This window comes from Oncorhynchus mykiss, chromosome 4, assembly GCF_057628025.1.
Source record: "Oncorhynchus mykiss isolate SJ-2025 chromosome 4, ASM5762802v1, whole genome shotgun sequence".
In the NCBI taxonomy this organism is placed as follows: Eukaryota; Metazoa; Chordata; class Actinopteri; order Salmoniformes; family Salmonidae; genus Oncorhynchus; species Oncorhynchus mykiss.
The window spans coordinates 39,926,985-39,947,003 of NC_143025.1; the positions used below are offsets into that span (position 1 = coordinate 39,926,985).

A 20,019-nucleotide genomic window follows, 5' to 3' on the forward strand; every position below is an offset into this window, starting at 1 on the left:
AAACAAAGTCAGATCCACTGCGCTCATGGGCAGGTCTGTCTCACTGTCTGTGTGTTCTGCAGTAGGACTGGTTAGAATTCAAAACCCAATCCAATTAACCCAATCAAGTAAGTCATGACGATTTCACTAACAAAAATCAGTTTTGGACAGTCCTTACAGTGAAATGCTTATTACAAGCCCTTAAGCTCGAGACCCTGGGTCTCGAACCCGCCCTGTGCAACTGGATCCTGGACTTTGACGGGCCGCTCCCAGGTGGTGAGGGTAGGAAACAGCATCTCCACTACGCTGATCCTCAACACTGGGGCCCCACAAGGGTGCGTTCTCAGCCCTGTCCTCTACTCCCTGTTCACCCATGACTGAGTGGCCATGCAAGCCTCCAAGTCAATCATCAAGTTTGAAGACAACACTACAGTGGTAGGCTTGATTACCAACAACGACGAGACGGGAAGGAGGTGAGGGCCCTCGGAGTGTGGTGTCAGGATAATAACCTCACACTCAACGTCAACAAAACAAAGGAGATGATCGTGGACTACAGGAAACAGCAGAGGGAGCAGCCCCCTATCCACATCGACGGGACAGTAGTGGAAAAAGTTCCTCGGGGGACACATCACGGACAAACTGAAATGGTCCACCGACACATACAGCGTGGTGAAAAAGGCGCAACAGCGCCTCTTCAACCTCAGGAGGCTAAAGAAATTTGGCTTGTCACCCAAAAACTTTTGCAGATGCACAATCGGGAGCATCCTGTCAGCCTGTATCACCGCCTGGTACGGCAACTGCTCAGCCCACAACCGTAAGGCTCTCCAGAGGGTAGTGAGGTCTGCACAACGCATCACCAGGGGAAAACTACCTGCCCTCCAGGACACCTACACCACCCGATGTCACAGGAAGGCCAAAAAGATCAAGGACAACAACCACCCGAGCCAATGCCTGTTCACCCCGCTTTCATCCAGAAGGCGAGGTCAGTACAGGTGCATCAAAGCTGGGACCGAGAGACTGAAAAACAGCTTCTATCTCAAGTCGCGGGCATGGGCAGGTCTGTCTCACTGTCTGTGTGTTCTGCGGTAGGACTGGGTAGAACGCAATAACCGCAATAACCGCAGCATCATCGAATCACAGCCTAATTCAACTTCGCCAAAGGTGATGATTTAACAATAGCACATTCGCGAAAAAAGCACATTCATTGCACAAATGTACCTAACCATAAACATCAATGCCTTTCTTAAAATCAATACACAGAAGTATATTTTTTTAACTTGCATATTTAGTTAAAATAAATGCATGTTAGCAGGCAATATTAACTAGGGAAATGTTGTCACTTCTCTTGCGTTCAGTGCAAGCAGAGTCAGGGTATATGCAACAGTTTGGGCCGCCTGGCTCGTTGCAAACTGTGTTTCTTCCTAACAAAGACCGTAATTAATTTGCCATATTTTACATAATTATGACATACCACTGAAGGTTGTGCAATGTAACAGCAATATTTAGACTTAGGGTTGCCACCCGTTCAACACAATACCGAAAGGTTCCGTATTTCACTGAAAGAATAAACAGTTTCCGGATTTTACCATATTAATGACCAAAGGCTCGTACTTCTGTGTCTTTATTATAATTAAGTCTATGATTTGATATTTGATAGAGCAGTCTGAGTGAGCGGTGGTAGGCAGCAGCAGGCTCGTAAGCATTCATTCAAACAGCACTTTACTGCGTTTGCCAGCAGCTCTTAGCAACGCTTGAAGCACAGCGCTGTTTATGACTTCAAGCCTATCAACTCCCGAGATTAGGCTGGCAATACTAAAGTGCCTATGAGCATATCCAATAGTCAAAGGTATATGAAATACAAATGGTATAGAGAGAAATAGTCAACGCGTCATAATTCCTATAATAACTTCAACCTAAAACTTCTTAACTGGGAATACTGGGAATATTGAACCACCAGCTTTCATATGTTCTCATGTTCTGAGCAAGGAACTTAAACGTTAGCTTTTTTACATGGCACATATTCCACTTTTACTTTCTTCTCCAACACTGTGTTTTTGCATTATTTAAACCAAATTGAACATGTTTCATTATTTATTTTAGACTAAATAGATTTTATTAATGTATTATGTTAAATAAAAAAAAGGCTTCATTGTTCATTCAGTATTGTTGCAATTGTCATTATTACAAGTATATATATAAAAATTGGCCGATTAATCGTATCGGCGTTTTTTGGTCCTCCAATAAATCATTATCGTGTTGAGAAATTATTATCGGTAGACCTCTACTTGAAACATGTTGGTATTAGACTCAGACAAGGAGAGGTTGAAAATATCAGTGAAGACACCTGCCAGTTGGTCAGAGCATGCTCGGAGTACACGTCCTGGTAATCCGTCTGGCCCTGCGGCCTTGTGAATGTTGACCTGTTTAAAGGTCTTACTCACATCGGTTGCGGAAAGCATGATCACACAATCGTCTGGAACAGCTGATGCTCTCATGCATGTTTCAGTGTTATTTGCCTCGAAGCGAGCATTGAAGTAATTTAGCTCGCCTGGTAGGCTCGTGTCACTGGGCAGCTCTCCGCTGTGCTTCCCTTTGTAGTCTGTAATAGTTTGCAAGCCCTACCACATCCGACGAGCGTCGGAGCCGGTGTAGTACGATTTGATCTTAGTCCTGTATTGATGCTTTGCCTGTTTGATGGTTAGTCGGAGGGCATAGCGGGATTTCTTTTAAGCTTCCGGGTTAGAGTCCCGCTCCTTGAAAGTGGCAGGTCTACCCTTTAGCTCAGTGCAGATGTTGCCTATAATCCATGGCTTCTGGTTGAGGTATGTAAGTACAGTCACTGTGGGAACGACAACATCGATGCACTTATTGATGAAGCCAGTGACTGATGTGGTGTACTCCTCAATGCTATCGGAAGAATCCCAAAACATATTCCAGTCTGTGCTAGCAAAACAGTCCTGTAGCTTAGCATCATCTTCATCTGACCACTTTTTTATTGACCAAGTCACTAGTGCTTCCTGCTTTAATTTTTGCTTGTAAGCAGGAATCAGGATTATGGTCAAATTTGCCAAATGGAGGGCGAGGGAGAACTTTGCATGAGTCTCTGTGTGGAATAAAAGTGGTCTAGAGTTTTTTCCCTCTGGTTGCACATTTAACATACTGGTAGAAATGAGGTAAAACGGATTTAGGCTTCCCTGCATTAAATTCCCCGGCCACTAGGAGCGCCATCTCTGGATGCCAGCATTGGTTTGTTGTGGTAAATAGACAGCTACAAGGAATGTAGATAAAAACTCTCTCGGGTAGATAGTGTGCGCTAAAACTTATCATGAGATTCTCTACCTCAGGTGAGCAAAACCTCGAGACTTCCTTAGATATCGTGCACCAGTGGTTGTTTACAAATATACATAGACCGCCACCCTTTGTCTTACCAGAGGCTGCTGTTCTATCCTGCCGATACAGTGTATAACCTGCCTGCTGTATGTTATTCATGTCGTCGTTCAGCCACAACTCGTTGAAACATAAGATAATACAGTTTTTAATGTCCCGTTAGTAGGATATACAGTGACTTGCACGCCCAATTTTTCAGTTTTTGATTTGTTAAAAAAGTTTGAAATATCCAATAAATGTTGTTCCACTTCATGATTGTGTCCCACTTGTTGTTGATTCTTCACAAAAAAATACAGTTTTATATCTTTATGTTTGAAGCCTGAAATGTGGCAAAAGGTCGCAAAGTTCAAGGGGGCCGAATACTTTCGCAAGGCACTGTATTTGATCATTGTAGGAGCAATGTTCCGTCTAAGCTGCTCGTGTGTGCGGGCCTGCAGCTCCCTGGGACTGCCACGCAGAAGAAATATCAGCTCAGAGAGGCATGAGATTGAACTACACTAAACTTTCTGGAGTTTTCCCATTAAGTTAATACTTTCGCAAGGCACTGTAAGTGTTTTTAGTTCGTCCACTTTATTATCCAGTGTTTGCACGTTGGCCAATAGTACCGATGGCAAAAATATTGACCTAACACAAGCAGTCATATTTAGCTAACTGAGACAGAAACCATAATATGAATTAGCTAATATAAATTACTATTTATAATTCATCACATCACAGGTGAGCTCACCATTGATCGAAATAATTGAGTCAAACACTTTCTAAAAATGTAAATTATTCCGACGATGGGTAGTTTGTATGCGCCGCCATGTTTGTTTTTTCAGGGTCAACCAAAAACAAGAGGAGACAGGATGAGTTTGGCCTTTTTTCAGTATGCATGTTGAAGGGGGTGTGTCGTCTACGATCATTCACTTCTCTAAATTCACTTCCGGAAGTTTACTCCGAAAGATGAGTGAACCATCCCTCACCTCATTTGTTATAATATCTTTGGTCTGACAGACATTTACGTGACACCCAGAATGCATTGTATAATGTCAACACACCCAGCTGGCAAATAGCTTAGCATTAGCTCATCATAATCAGCACAACCTTCATAAAAGTATTTTACACACATCATACGTGTCCATTACAATAAAAAAAAATTGAAATAAATGTGAATAAAACAGTAAATACATTATGCTCTATTCATACATACAGTATGCTAAAGTAGAAATGAAAACACGATATACAGAAAATAAGGAACTTACTTGGACTGGAACGCACACATGTCCTAAGTTATTACTTGTAAACAACAATGAAGGCAATGCGAACATCAGCCAGGAGATGTGCCAGGGGGAAAAAGTTTGTGCTAGACTGCGCAAATGTCTGCATACATGATCTGGGGAAACACTGGGGAGGTTTGTTGGGCTCTCATCGAAGAGAGAAGTTGTCGGTAAAGCCTCACACATAAATTGTCTGCAACAGTGAAATGGGCTACTTCTATGTGAAATTATGAGAAGGTGGAACACAACTCAATTAAATCCTCTAAGAAAATAATTTCAAATTGACAAGTTGAAATATAGTCTATAGATAATTGGCAGGCAGCGTGTGTCTTAGTTTGAGCACAGCGCAGGTTCTGTCCTGTTGCGTAACAATCACATTTTGGAACAGTGAGTGCATTCTGACATCACGATCATAAAAAAAAAAACTCACGCTGGGGCGACCGTTAGACACATTTGGAATTCATATATGAAAAGGTTAAAAGAATAATCAATTCAAAAAACGATCAAAAACAAAAGCAAATTGTCACTTGCCACATCATGATGATGCATGACAATTTTCTTTTTGTAAGTTCTATATCTTGATAACTTGATTGCTGACATGCAAAACATTTTGGGATTGTATCAACAGTGGACTAATGAAAAAAAGGTTTAAGCAATATCCTTTAGGCTCTGAATTTGAGGTCCAGATAGATAAGCCACCTGGCCATCAAAGCAATTAACATCCTCTATCATCTGCAGACAAGAGGGTGAAGGAGGGATCAGATGTATTTACCACTCCTTACCGAGACGCGGAGGGACGATGAGAACTATCAGGGGACCTGCTGTGGTGTTTGACACGTTGGCTGTTACAACGACGATACTGCTGACCGCGGGGATGACGATAGAACAGGTGATGGAATCCTTTCCCACACAGTCCATGCTGTCAGGCCCATGCGTGGTGTTTACCTCACTGTCAGGCTGTGATCTGAAATAGACAGGGAACATTTATTTACTTAAAACCAGTTCAGGTACAAGGTCTGTGTCCCAAATGGCATGGTATTCCCTACAGTTGAAGTCGGAGGTTTACATACACCTTAGCCAAATACATTTAAACTCTGTTTTTCACAATTCCTGACATTTAATCCTAGTAAACTTCCTTCTTTTAGCTCAGTTAGGATCACCACTTTATTTTAAGAATGTGAAATGTCACAACAATAGTAGACAGAATGATTTATTTCAGCTTTTATTTCTTTCATCACACTCCCAGTGGGTCCAAAATTTACATACACTCAATTAGTATTTGGTAGCATTGCCTTTAAAATTGTTAAACTTGGGTGAAACTTTTCCGGTAGCCTTCCGCAAGCTTCCCACAATACGTTGGGGGAATTGTTGCCCATTCCTCCTGACAGCTGGTGAAACCGAGTCAGGTTTGTAGGCCTCCTTGCTTGCACACACTTTTACAGTTCTGCCCACACATTTTCTATAGGATTGAGGTCAGGGCTTTGTGATGGCCACTCCAGTACCTTGACTTTGTTGTCTTTAAGCAATTTTGCCACAACTTTGGAAGTATGCTTGGGGTCATTGTCCATTTGGAAGACCCATTTGAGACCGAGCTTTAACTTCCTGACTGATGTCTTGAGATGTTGCTTCAATATATCCACATTATTTTCTTTCCTCATCATGCCATCTATTTTCTGAAGTGCCTCAGTCCCTCTTACAGCAAAGCACCCCCACAACATGATGCTGCCACCCCCGTGCTTCAGGGTTGGGATGGTGTTCCTCGCATTGCAAGCCTCCCCCTGTCACGAGTCCGACCGAGGGTGGCTCCCCTTCCTGTTCGGGTGGCGCTCGGCACTCGTCGTCGCCGGCCTATTAGCTGCCACTGATTTTTGTTTTAGCACCTGTTAGTTAGTGATTAGTTGGGCTTTATTAGACAGCCGGCCCGCCTGTTTCTTTATGCGGGATTAATTATTGTAACCTTCGTGTATGAAGTAGACGAACGTGTTTGTTCCTGGTCGTGTTTTCTGCTGTACTGTTTTCGTCCCCCGTGTTTGGGGCATTTGTTTTTGAGCACCCTGTTTCCTGCGTCTGACTCCACACCCAAGACACCCGGAGCGTTACAGAATCCCGCACCTGAAAATGGAGTTAGCAGGAGCAGCAGCCAACCCTCTCCCATCGATGGAGGAACGGGTTCTCCACCATACCACCGTCCTCCATCGGATCGGATCGGCTATGGATCAAATTATGGAGAGAAGGGACCGATGGGAGAGGAGTGGTCTCCTCTCTCCACCTTCGGCACGCCCGGCTCCGGACTCCCCATCTCCCGACTCCAGCACTCTCCATCTGACGCTCCCGAGGGCTTATGATGGAGCGGCGGCGGAGTGCCAGGGGTTTTTACTCCAACTGGAGCTATACCTGGCCACCGTCAGACCCACTCCCTCGGGAGCGGAGAGGGTGAGTGTCCTCATCTCCTGCCTCACAGGTCGTGCTCTGGAGTGGGCGAACACAGTCTGGAATGGCCCAGACTCAGCGAAAGAGCACTACCCAGAGTTTTCCCGCCACTTCCGTGCCGTGTTTGATCACCCTCCAGAGGGCCGAGCGACGGCAGAACGACTATTTCATCTCAGGCAGGAGAAGAGTAGCGCCCAGGATTACGCGCTGGAGTTCCGGACCTTGGCAGCAGGATCTGGGTGGAACGACAGGGCCCTTATCGACCACTATAGGTGTAGTCTCCGGGAGGACGTCCGCAGGGAGCTAGCATGTCGGGACACCGCTCTTTCCCTGGATGGGCTAAACGAGATGTCTATTCGATTAGACAATCTACTGGCTGCCCGCGGGCATTCGGAGAGGGTCCTGTGTGTTCCACCACCCAGCCCCTCCGCTCCCATTCCGATGGAGTTGGGAGGGGCCGTGCCGAGGGGTACCGGAGGAGGAGGCCCCCCCTGCACCAGCTGTGGTCGGAAAGGACACACGGACGATCGGTGCTGGGGGGGTCCGTCTGGGAGTAGAGATGGCAGGCGGAACGCTTCTCGATCACCCCAGGTGAGTCAGCATCAAACTCACCCAGAACCCCCTGTTGGCCACATGTTTGTCTTAACTTTTTTCCCTCTTCCCAGCATAGGGCGCTAGTCGATTCAGGCACAACTGGGAACTTTATGGATCGCGGACTCGCCCTTAAGTTAGGGGTTGGTGCTGGTGCCGATAGATTCTCCCTTTCCCGTGCACTCCCTAGATAGCCGGCCATTAGGGTCAGGGATGGTCAGGGAGACCACGGTTCCACTGGACATGGTGACGCAGGGGAATCATAGAGAGCGTAGCAGTCTTTATATGATTGATTCGCCTGCGTTTCCAGTGGTGCTAGGGAGTCCCTGGCTGGCCCGGCACAATCCTAACATTTTGTGGGAGTCTGGGAGTTTCCATCGGTGCCACGTCGGTGGAGAGTCCAGAACAGGGTTCCACGGTGTGCATTCCCCCTGAGTATGCCAATTAGGCAATCGCTTTCAGTAAAACGAAAGCGACTAAATTACCACCTTATCGACCGGGAAGGGATTGTACGATAGATCTCCAGGTAAACACTGCGCTTCCCAAGAGTCACATGTACCCATTGTCCCAGGAGGAGACGTTGGCGATGGAGACATATGTCACGGAGTCACTGGGACAAGGGGTACATTCGGCCCTCCATCTCACCCGTCTCCTCAAGTTTTTTGGGGGTGAAGAAAAAGGAGGGAGGTTTGCGTCCGTGTGTTGATTATAGAGGTCTAAACGCCATCACAGTGGGGTATAGTTACGCACTACTACGGCGGTGGAATCATTTCACGGAGTGCAGTTCTTCACAAAACTGGATCTCAGGAGCGCGTATAGTCTGGTGCGTATTCGGAAGGGAGACGAGTGGAAAACCGCATTTAGTACCACATCGGGCCACTATGAGTACCTCGTCATGCCGAATGGGTTAAAGAATGCTCCAACTGTTTTTCAATCCTTTGTAGACGAGATACTCAGGGACCTGTGTGGGCAGGGAGTGGTTGTTTATATCGATGACATTCTGATCTACTCAGCCACTCACACCGCGCATGTGTCTCTGGTACGCAAGGTGCTTGGTAGACTGCTGGAGCATGACCTATACGTCAAGGCTGAGAAATGCGTGTTCTCTAAACGAGCCGTCTCCTTCCTGGGTTATCGCATTTCCAACTCGGGGGTGGTGATGGAGTGTGACCGCATTAGGGCCGTGCGTAATTGGCCGACTCCGACCATGGTAAAAGAGGTGCAGCGGGTTTTGGGTTTTGCCAACTACTACCGGAGGTTTATCCGGGATTTTGGCCAGGTAGCGGCTCCCATTACCTCACTACTGAAGGGGGGCCCGGTGCGGTTGCAGTGGTCAGCAGAGGCGGACAGAGCTTTCAACAGGTTGAAGGCGCTGTTCACGGATGCACCTGTGTTGGCGCATCCGGACCCCTCTCTAACATTCATAGTGGAGGTGGACGCCTCCGAGGCTGGGGTGGGTGCCGTGCTATCACAGCGCTCGGGTACGCCACCAAAACTCCACCCCTGCGCTTTCTTCTCAAGGAAGCTCAGCCCAGCGGAGCGTAACTATGATCTGGGGGACCGGGAGTTGCTGGCGGTGGTCAGGACTCTGAAGGTGTGGAGACACTGGCTTGAGGGGGCTAAGCACCCCTTTCTCATCTGGACCGACCACCAGAATCTGGAGTATATTCTGGCAGCTAGGAGACTGAACCCACAACAGGCAAGGTGGGCCATGTTCTTCACCCAGTTCCGGTTTACATCGTCTTATAGACCAGGCTCTCTGACGCACTGTCCCGCCTTTACGACACGGAGGATAGGTCCACCGACCTATTCCCATCCTTCCCGCCTCGAGGCTGATAGCACCAGTGGTATGGGAGGTGGACTCGGACGTCGAGCGGGCGTTACGGTTGGAACCCGCGCCTCCTCAGTGTCCGGGACCAACTGATTCGGTGGGCTCACGTCCTACCCTCCTCGGGTCACCCTGGGGTGGCAAGGACAGTGGGAGCCTTCGGGGGAGGTATTGGGGGCCCACCTTGGCTAGAGACGTTAAGGGTTTATGTCCTCCTGTTCGGTGTGCGCCCAGAGTACGGCTCCTAGGCATCTTCCTAGAGGGAAGTTACAACCCCTCCCCGTTCCACAACGGCCATGGTCGCATCTATCCGTAGATTTCCTGACCGATCTTCCCCCGTCTCAGGGGAACACCACGGTTCTGGTGATTGTGGATCGGTTCTCTAAGTCCTGCCGTCTCCTCCCGTTGCCCGGTCTCCCTACAGCCCAACAGACTGCGGAGGCATTATTCACCCACGTCTTTCGGCACTACGGGGTACCGGAGGACATCGTTTCTGATCGGGGCCCCCAATTCACGTCCCGAGTATGGAGGGCGTTCATGGAGCGTTTGGGGGTCTCGGTCAGCCTGACCTCCGGTTATCACCCCGAGAGTAATGGGCAGGTGGAGAGAGTGAACCAGGAGGTGGGTAGGTTTCTGCGGTCGTATTGCCAAGATCGGCCAGGGGAGTGGGCGAGATATATTCCCTGGGCTGAAATGGCCCAGAACTCACTACGCCACTTCTCTACTAATGTGTCTCCTTTTCAGTGTGTGTTGGGGTACCAGCCGGTCCTGGCACCATGGCATCCGAGCCAGACCGAGGCTCCTGCGGTGGAGGAATGGGTACAGCTCTCCAAGGAGACCTCTCCAACAAGCGAGTGGACGGCAGAAGAGGAGTGCTGACCGCCACCGCAGTGAGGCCACTGTGTTTGTACCGGGGGACAGGGTCTGGCTCTCGACCCAAAACCTGCCCCTCCGCTTGCTCTGCCGGAAGCTGGGTCCGCAGTGTGTAGGGCCCTTTAAAGTCCTGAGGAGAATAAACGAGGTGTGTTATCGATTACAACTCCCTTCCTATTATCGTATTAACCCCTCGTTTCATGTCTCTCTCCTCAGGCCGGTGGTAGCTGGTCCCCTGCAGGACAGTGAGATGCCGGAGGTCCCTCCCCTCCCTTTGAACATCGAGGGGTCCCCGACATATACGATACGGGCCATTCTGGACTCAAGAAGCCGGGTGAGGGGCCTGCAGTACCTCGTGGACTGGGAGGAGTATGGTCCGGAGGAGAGGTGCTGGGTACCGGTGGGGGACATCTTGGATCCATCAATGTTGAGGGACTTTCATCGCCTCCATCCGGATCACCCTGCACCTCGTCCTCCGGGTCGACCTCGAGGCCGGTGTCGGCGCGTGGCTGGCACCGCGCGTCGGGGGGGGGGGGGGGTACTGACTCCACACCCACGACACCCGGAGCGTTACACCCCCTTTTTCCTCCAAACATATCGATGGTCATTATGGCCAAAAAGTTATATTTTTGTTTCATCAGACCAGAGGACATTTCTCCAAAAAGTACGATCTTTGTCCCCATGTGCAGTTGCAAACCATAGTCTGGCTTTTTTATGACAGATTTGGAGCAGTGGCTTCTCCTTGATGAGCGGCCTTTCCGGTTATGTCGATATAGGACTCGTTTTTACTGCGGATATAGATACTTTTGTACCCGTTTCCTCCAGCATCTTCACAAGGTCCTTTGCTGTTGTTCTGGGATTGATTTTCACTTTTCGCACCAAAGTACGTTCATCTCTAAGAGACAGAACGCGTCTCCTTCCTGAGCGGTAAGACGGCTGCATGTTCCCATGGTGTTTATACTTGCATACCATTGTTTGTACAGATAAATGTGGTACCTTCAAGTGTTTGGAAATTGCTCCCAAGGATGAACCAGACTTGTGGAGGTCTACAATTATTGGCTGATTTCTTTTGATTTTACCATGATGTCAAGCAAAGAGGCACTGAGTTTGAAGGTAGACCTTGAAAACATCCACAGGTACACCTCCAACTGACTCAAATTATGTCAATTATTCTATCAGAAGCTTCTAATGTCATGACATAATTTTCTGCAATTTTCCAAGCTGTTTAAAGGCACAGTCAACTTAGTGTATGTAAGCTTCTGACCCACTGGAATTGTGAAACAGTGAATTATAAGTGAAATAATCTGTCTGTAAAACAATTGTTGGAAAAATGACTTGTGTCATGCACAAAGTAGATGTCCTAACCGACTTGCCAAAACTCGTTAATAAGAAATTTGTGGAGTGGTTGAAAAACTAAACTCCAACCTAAGTGTATGTAAACTTCTGACTTTAGCTGTAGTAGTGCACTACATAGGGAATAGGGTGCCATTTGGGATACACACATGTTCTCATCACAAATGCCAGCCTAAATAAATATACATTCATACATAAAGATAATAGGCTAGTGTAATGTGGAAATCATAGACAAAGCACAGGTCAGGGTGCAACCTAGCCTGGTCCCAGATCTGTTTGTGCTATCATGTGAAATTCCTTGTCATGCCATGTTTGAAATGATTGCACAAACATCTGAGACCAGGCTAGGTGCAATCCACATGAAAGCAATGAGTATGTAATAGCACTTTGGTTGCATTTACACAGGCAGCCCGATTCTGATCTCAATTATAAGCAAAATATTTAATTAGCCAAAAGACCAATTATTGGCAAAATATCACAATTGGGCTACCTGTGTTAACACAGTCATTGTGACAACTGCTGATACATCTGATTGATTGACAAGTTGACATTGATGTTTTAATGTTTGAATAGTTCAAACACAATTCATAAACTGTTTGAGTATGGAACAAGATGATCCTGTTTGAATGACTGTATCATAGGCTTATTGAGTGACAACAGTAGTGTGTTCTTGTTGTCTATTTAGCACGGTGCCAGCAATCCCAGTTTTCCTGGTGCTGGTGTGTTATCAACCAGCCGATAATTGATCTGCTACCTGCACCGCAGTAGATTCACCTACACACACATGCTTAACCCTGCTGTGGGAGATGAATAGGCTCATAGCACGCACGCACGCACGCGCGCACACACACACACACGTGCTCTTATCGCCTTAGGTAGGTTTTGGGCCAAGGCCAACACTAGACAGGAATAACAAAAAGTAATGGAAGAGGAGAGAGACTCTAGAGAGGAGCAGCAAGTTATAGTAACTGATCAGTGAAAATATCACTTTTAAATGTTAATATTCTGTTAACTCATACCCAAGCAATATTGTTGACTCATCTTATACTTGTATTTGTGGCCAGAGCATACATTGAATAAAAAAACAGTTAAAAAAACCCACCTCCATCTTGTATCTCAAATGGACTGTTTCAAAAATGCTTGCTCTTTCCTCATAGAGGATGTTGTCATCCTATTTTACTCACAATGTCATTAATTATAGGTCATATTTAATAGAAATCTAGTATCACTGGACTTTAAATTAAACTTGATACTCACACCAAGCGCTGCAAGCAAATGGTCACCAACCCAGGAGTGGAGGTGTCTGAAGAAGTGGCGCGGTGTTTTAGATCACATATGACATTTTCCCAGGTCTCATCGACACGACACAGGATGTCCCAACAGGTGGCTGGAGAGAGATATAATTAGCATGTTTGCATCAAGACTGTCTGTCTGACTGTCTCTCTGGTTGCTGTAAAACCCAATATTCTCTCCATGACCAAAAGTATGTGCTCGTCAAACGTGTCATTCCAAAATCATGGGCATTAATATGGAGTTGGTCCCCCCTTATCTGCTATAACAACCTACACTATTCTGGGAAGGCTTTCCACAAGATATTGGAACATTGCTGCGGTGACTTGCGAGGTCGAGCACTGACGTTAGGCGATTAGGCCTGGCTCGCAGTTGTCGTTCCAATTTATCCCAAAGGTGTTCGATGGGGTTGAGGTCAGGGCTCTGTGCAGGCCAGTCAAGTCCTTCGACACAGATCTCAACAAACCATTTCTGAATGGACCTCGCTTTGTGTACAGAAGCATTGTCATGCTGAAACAGGAAATGGCTTTCCCCAAACTGTTGCCACAAAGTTGGAAGCACAGAATCGTCTAGAATGTCACTGTATTCTGAAGCTAACGGGCCTAGGCCGAACCATGAAAAACAGCGCCAGACCATTGTTCCTCCTCCACCAAACTTTACAATTGACACTTAGCATTCGGGCAGGTAGCGTTCGCCTGGCATCCACGTTACCCAGATTCACCAGTCGAACTGTCAGATGTTGAAGCGTGATTCATCACTCCAGAAAACGCGTTTCCACTGCACCAGAGTCCAAAGGCAGGGCAAGCTTTACGCCACTCCAGCAGACGCTTGGCACTGCGCATGGTGATCTTAAGCTTGTGTGCTGCTGCTCGGCCATGGAAACCCATTTCATGAAGCTCCCTACGAACAGTTATTGTGCTTCCAGAGGCAGTTTGGAACTCGGTAGTGAGTGTTGCAACTGAGGACAGGCGAGTTTTACCCAATACACGCTTCAGCACTTGGCGGTCCCATTCTGTGAGCTTGTGCGGCCTACCACTTCGCGGCTGAGCCGTTGTTGCTCCTAGACATTTCCACTTCACAATAACAGCACTTACAGTTGACCGGGGCAGCTCTAGCAGGGCAGAAATTTGATGAACTGACTTGTTGGAAAGGTGGCATCCTATGACGATGCTATGTTGAAAATCACTGAGCTCTTCAGTAAGGCCATTCTACGGAGATTGCATGGCTGTGTGGTCAACTTTATACACCTGTCAGCAATAGGTTCGGCTGAAACAGCCAAATAAACTAATTTGAAGGGGTGTCCACATACTTTTGTATATATAGTGTATGAACTCACCAACCACACACACACACACACACCTAGTTAAATAAATAATAAACCCACACCTAATTAGGACAGTCATAGCAAAACCGCCATGGAATATATTCTGAAAAATAGTCCTTGAATCTGGACAACGTTATCTCAGGATCCACTTTGATGAATTAAACACACAGTGAATGGGAAGATGTTATCCATTCATTCACCCCCTCTTATCAAAATAACTCTGTCTAACGCAGGTATTGTGTACCTCCGGTATAAACTACCGTTCAAAAGTTTGGGGTCACTTAGAAATGTCCTTGTTTTTGAAAGAAAAGCAAATTTTAACATTAAATTGATCAGAAATACAGTGTAGACATTGTTAAAGTTGCTAATGACTATTGTAGCTGGAAACGGCAGATTATTTCATGGAATATCTACATAGGTGTACAGAGGCCCATTATCAGCAACCATCACTCCTGTGTTCCAATGGCATGTTGTGTTAGGTAATCCAAGTTAATCATTTTAAAAGGCAAATTGATCATGAGAAAACCATTGTTCTCTTATGTTAGCACAGCTGTAACTGTTGTTCTCATTAAAGAAGCAATAAAACTGGCCTTCTTTAGACTAGTTGAGTATCTAGAGCATCAGCATTTGTGGGTGATGAAGGCTATTCCATGTGAGAAACTGCCAAGAAACTGAAGATCTCGTACAGCGCTGTGTACTACTCCCTTCACAGAACAGCGTAAACTGTCTCTAACCAGAATAGAAAAAGGAGTGGGAGGTCCCGGTGCACAACTGAGCAGAGTTGCAAAGAAAAAGCCATATCTCAGACTGGCCAATAAAAAGAAAAGATTAAGAACACAGAACACAGACACTGGACGGAGGAACTGTGCCTCGAAGGCCCGCACCCCGGAGTCGCCTCTTTTCTGTAGAGGTTGAGACTGGTATTTTGCAGGTACTATTTAATTAAGCTGCCAGTTGAGGACTTGTGAGGCGTCTGTTTCTCAAACTAGACACTCTAATATACTTGTCCTCTTGCCCAGTTGTGCACCGGGGCCTCCCACTCCTCCTTCTATTCTGGTTAGAGACAGTTTCCACTATTCTGTGAATGGAGTAGTACACAGCGCTGTACGAGATCTTCAGTTTCTTGGCAATTTCTCGCATGAAATAGCCATAATTTATCAGAACAAGAATAAACTGATGAGTTTCAGAAGAAATGTATTTGTTTCTGGCCATTTTCAGCCTGTAATCGAACACACAAATGCTGATGCTCCAGATACTCAACTAGTCTAAAGAATGCCAGTTTATTGCTTCTTTAAATCAGGACAACAGTTTTCAGCTGTGCTAACATAATTCCAAAGGGTTTTCTCATGATCAATTAGCCTGATAAACTTGGATTAGCTAACACAACGTGCCATTGGAACACAGGAGTGATGGTTGCTGATAATTGGCCTCTGTACGCCTACGTAGAAATTCCATTAAAAATCTGCAATTTCCAGCTACAATAGTCATTTACAACATTAATGTCTACACTGTATTTCTGATCAATTTGATGTTATTTTAATGGACAAAAAATGTGCTTTTCTTTCAAAAACAAGGACATTTCTAAGTGACCCCAAACTTTTTAACGGTAGTATATACAAAGCATCTCTGAGGAGGAGTGCTGATTAAGGAGCAGGTCCCCACTCCTATTCATTACGATTTAAAAGACAGAACTGATCCTGGCTCAACACTGCTACTCTAAGATCCTTTGTGAATACAGGCCCAAGACTAGCAGAGAGAACTATCACCCAGGGAACTGTAATGTCATTAAAACAGGGCATGACTCTGACCTCCACTGGGATTTGTATCCTGGGGAGGTATTAGTGTGCTTGTGGAGTTCCTAAAGAGGCACTGGGGTGTGTGTGGGTGTCCCGGATCAGATGGTGCCCTCCTGGACCCCGCAGACCCCTCGTCAACTCCCACTCCCCAATGATGACGCTGGGCTGGGGGTGATGCACAGCAGAGCTCTGTCTGCCAGGGGAGTTCTAGAACATCTCCATGGGGGGATTCTTGCATAGGCTCCACAGACAAAACACCTTAGGCAGAAATGGGAAGTTAACATGGTTGACAGGAAATGACATCAGACACAGGGCAGAAGCTGTGGCATGATGATGCTGGTAACACCAGAGTTGTGGGTTTGATTCCTCACATGGTATTCCATCCCCACAATATTTATTTCCAACGGTTACAATAGGATTTGTTCCTAGGCAGAATCAAAAATATTTAAATGGAGGTCATTGACCTAAATTGACAATAATGATACATTACAAAGATCAATCATTCAAGACATGTTCATGAAGTTGGCAAAAGTATTATAAAAAGGCAATACTATTGTTCAGAAAACAATCAGTAGAATAAACTCTGGTAACCTCAGTCTTTACCAGAGGGATTCTATAGCTTAAGGATACAGTTGAAGTCAGAAGTTTCCATTCACTTAGGTTGGAGTCATTAAAACTCGTTTTTCAACCACTCCACAAATTTCTTGCGAACAAACTATAGTTGGGGCAAGTTGGTTAGGACATCTACTTTGTGCATGACACAAGTAATTTTTCCAACAATTGTTTACAGACAGATTATTTCACTTATAATTCACTGTATCACAATTCCAGTGGGTCAGAAGTTTACATACACTAAGTTGAATGTGCCTTCAAACAGTTTGGAAAATTCCAGAAAATTATGTCATGGCTTTAGAAGCTTCTGATAGGCTAATTGACATCATTTGAGCCAATTGGAGGTGTACCTGTGGATGTATTTCAAGGTCTACCTTCAAACTCAGTGCCTCTTTGCTTGATATCATGGGAAAATCAAAAGAAATCAGCCAAGACCTCAGAAAAACAATTGTAGACCTCCACAAGTCTGGTTCGTCCTTGGGAGCAATTGCCAAATGCCTGAAGGTACCACGTTCATCTGTACAAACAATAGTACGCAAGTATAAACACCATGGGACCACGCAGCCGTCATACCGCTCAGGAAGGAGACGCAGTCTGTCTCCTAGTAATGAACTTACTTTGGTGCGAAAAGTACAAATCAATCCCAGAACAACAGCAAAAGACCCTGGGAAAATGCTAGAGGAAACAGTTACAAAAGTATCTATGTTCACAGTAAAACAAGTCCTACATCAGCATAACCAGAAAGGCTGCTCAGCAAGGAAGAAGCCTCTGCTCCAAATCCGCCGTAAAAAAGCCAGACTACAGTTTGCAACTGCACATGGGGACAAGGAGTGTACTTTTTGGAGAAATGTCCTCTGGTCTGATGAAACAAAAATAGAACTGTTTGGCCATAATGACCATTGTTATGTTCGGAGGAAAAAGGGGGAAGCTTGCAAGCAGAAGAACACCATCCCAACCATGAAGCACGGGGGTGGCAGCATCATGTTGTGGGGGTGCTTTGCTGCAGGACGGACTGGTGCACTTTACAAAATAGATGGCACCATGTGGGAGGAAAATCATTTGGATATATTGAAGCAACATCTCAAGACATCAGTCAGGAAGTTAAAGCTTGGTTGCAAATGGGTCTTCCAAATGGACAATGACCCCAAGCATACTTCCAAAGTTGTGGCAAAATGGCTTAAGGACAACAAAGTCAAGGTATTGGAGTGGCCATCACAAAGCCCTGACCTCAATCCTATAGAAGATTTGTGGGCATAACTCAAAAAGTGTGTGCAAGCAAGGAGGCCTACAAACCTGACTCGGTTACACTAGCTCTGTCAGGAGAAATGCACCAAAATTCACCCAATGTATTGTGGGAAGCTTGTGGAAGGCTACCTGAAATGTTTGACCCAAGTTAAACAATTTAAAGGCAATGCTACCAAATACTAATTGAGTGTATGTAAACTTCTGACCCACTGGGAATGTGATGAAAGAAATAAAAGCTGAAATAAATCACTCTCTACTATTATTCTAACATGTCACATTCCTAAAATAAAGTGGTGATCCTAACTGACCTAAGACAGGGAATTTTTACTAGGATTAAATGTCAGTAATTGTGAAAAACAGAGTTTAAATGTATTTGGTAAGGTGTATGTAAACTTCCGAATTCAACTGTAAATACTGAACATGGTCCTATTTCAACAGGTGAAACAATGTGATTGACACAATATGAAGGCACGTCATAGGGATACAATGCCTCAGGGAGACATTACAGTATTTTTGATATTTGTTTTACCTTTATTTAACTAGGCAAGTCAGTTAAGAACAAAATCTTATTTTCAATGACAGCCTAGGAACAGTGGGTTAACTGCCTTGTTCAGGGGAAGAATGACAGATTTTCACCTTGTTAGCTAGGGGATTCAAGCTTGCAACCTTTCAATTACTAGTCCAACGCTCTGACCACTAGGCTACCTGCCGCCCATGACGAAGGAAGAGAATGACAACAACTATCCTCACCATCCTCCATCCCACCAGACCCCCTCTGCCCAACAAAACCAAACCTCTGCAGGCTCCTCCAAGACCATGATTCATTCCACCCATTAGAAGGATTGTTTCCTTACACATTAGATGACGTCCAACATTAAAAGGATGGGTAACCGCAGAGAACAGCGCACTTCTATTTAGATCACACAGTGTCACACCAATGAAATGCAACACTCAATGGCCCTTTTGAGTTTTGGCAATAATGGACTGTAGCTAAGGGGTGTGATAGTGTGTAATGCTGCGTTCCCAAACTATGTCCTCGGGATCCCATGGGGTGCACGTTTTGTTGTTTTGCCCTAACACTACACAGCTGATTCAAACGATCAAAGCTTGGTGATTCGTTGATTATTTGAATCAGCTGTGTAGTGCCAGGGCAAAACAACTAAAAGTGCACCCCATGGGGTCCTGAGGACATAGTTTAGGAAACCCTGGTGTAGTGGATGTGAAAGTATAGGAAGAGGCCCTGTGTTTCTGTGTATACGAATACAAGTGCACCGTACTCTATTTGCTGACATCGGTAGGCCTAGTTCTGGCGAAAAGCCGCTAGGGAACTACGCGTAACATGTAACTGCATGTGGTGTTGCTTCTGAAATGTTTGCTAGTCATTATTCCAGGGTAGAGTGAGTGAAATTGTGCGATTACAGGCAGAACCCCCTTTACGATCCGTGTGGGCACACGCACAAAGCACTCGAGGCAAAGCAGATTAAGCACTGCCTTCGCCATATCCGGAACTAATGCTGCTCTGATCTAACGCATCCCATTCAGTCTTGGCAGATTCTCTCGGTCTACGCGAAGGAATCTGCCCACGGGAGGTTGTAGGGGTGGTAATGTGGATGGACGAAAGTGAGATTGTTACGAATCTTCTAATGGGGAAGGAACTCAACTCACCATGGTAGATGATGAGGATATGCACCAGGAATGTTAGCATTGCAGACAGGATCCTGCAGAGATAGAGAGAGAGGAGGAGGAAGGAACGAGAGCAAGCGAGGGAGGGAGAGATAAAATGTTTCAAATGTTCTGTAAGTGATGAGAGATGGTATGGGGAGGAACTTAGAGAGGGAAGGGGGATCAGGAAAGATGTACAGGTGAATAAAAAGAGAAATGGATGAATAAAGAAAGACAAGATAGAGAACATGCGATAAAAGAGAGAGACAGAGAGATAGATGAAGAGAGGAAAGCAGAGAGAGTCTTGTCAACCCAATGCTAACTCAACCCAAAACTAGTTTCACAGGAGAACAGGAGAATGTTTAACAGTAGGTACTAAAGTCAGCAGTG

The 20,019-nt window shown here is 45.8% G+C and overlaps 1 protein-coding gene across 8 annotated transcripts in view; it reads right to left on the reverse strand.

Moving 5' to 3' along the window:
* The window catches only part of LOC110521795 (leptin receptor), a 77,515-nt gene that overhangs the window by 43,578 nt on the left and 13,918 nt on the right, over nucleotides 1–20,019 (reverse strand). For 2 of the 8 annotated variants that reach the window (XM_021599666.3, XM_090231992.1), the window contains exons 3-6: nucleotides 19,633–19,685; nucleotides 16,123–16,368; nucleotides 12,958–13,087; nucleotides 5,408–5,589 (exon numbers count right to left, since the gene is read on the reverse strand). In XM_021599666.3, the coding sequence (XP_021455341.3) occupies nucleotides 5,408–5,589; nucleotides 12,958–13,087; nucleotides 16,123–16,368; nucleotides 19,633–19,685 (611 nt within the window). Of the gene's footprint in view, nucleotides 1–5,407; nucleotides 5,590–12,957; nucleotides 13,088–16,122; nucleotides 16,369–19,632; nucleotides 19,794–20,019 lie in introns of all 8 variants that reach the window. The other 6 variants (XM_090231994.1, XM_090231993.1, XM_090231991.1 and 3 more) reach the window with 3 other exon arrangements.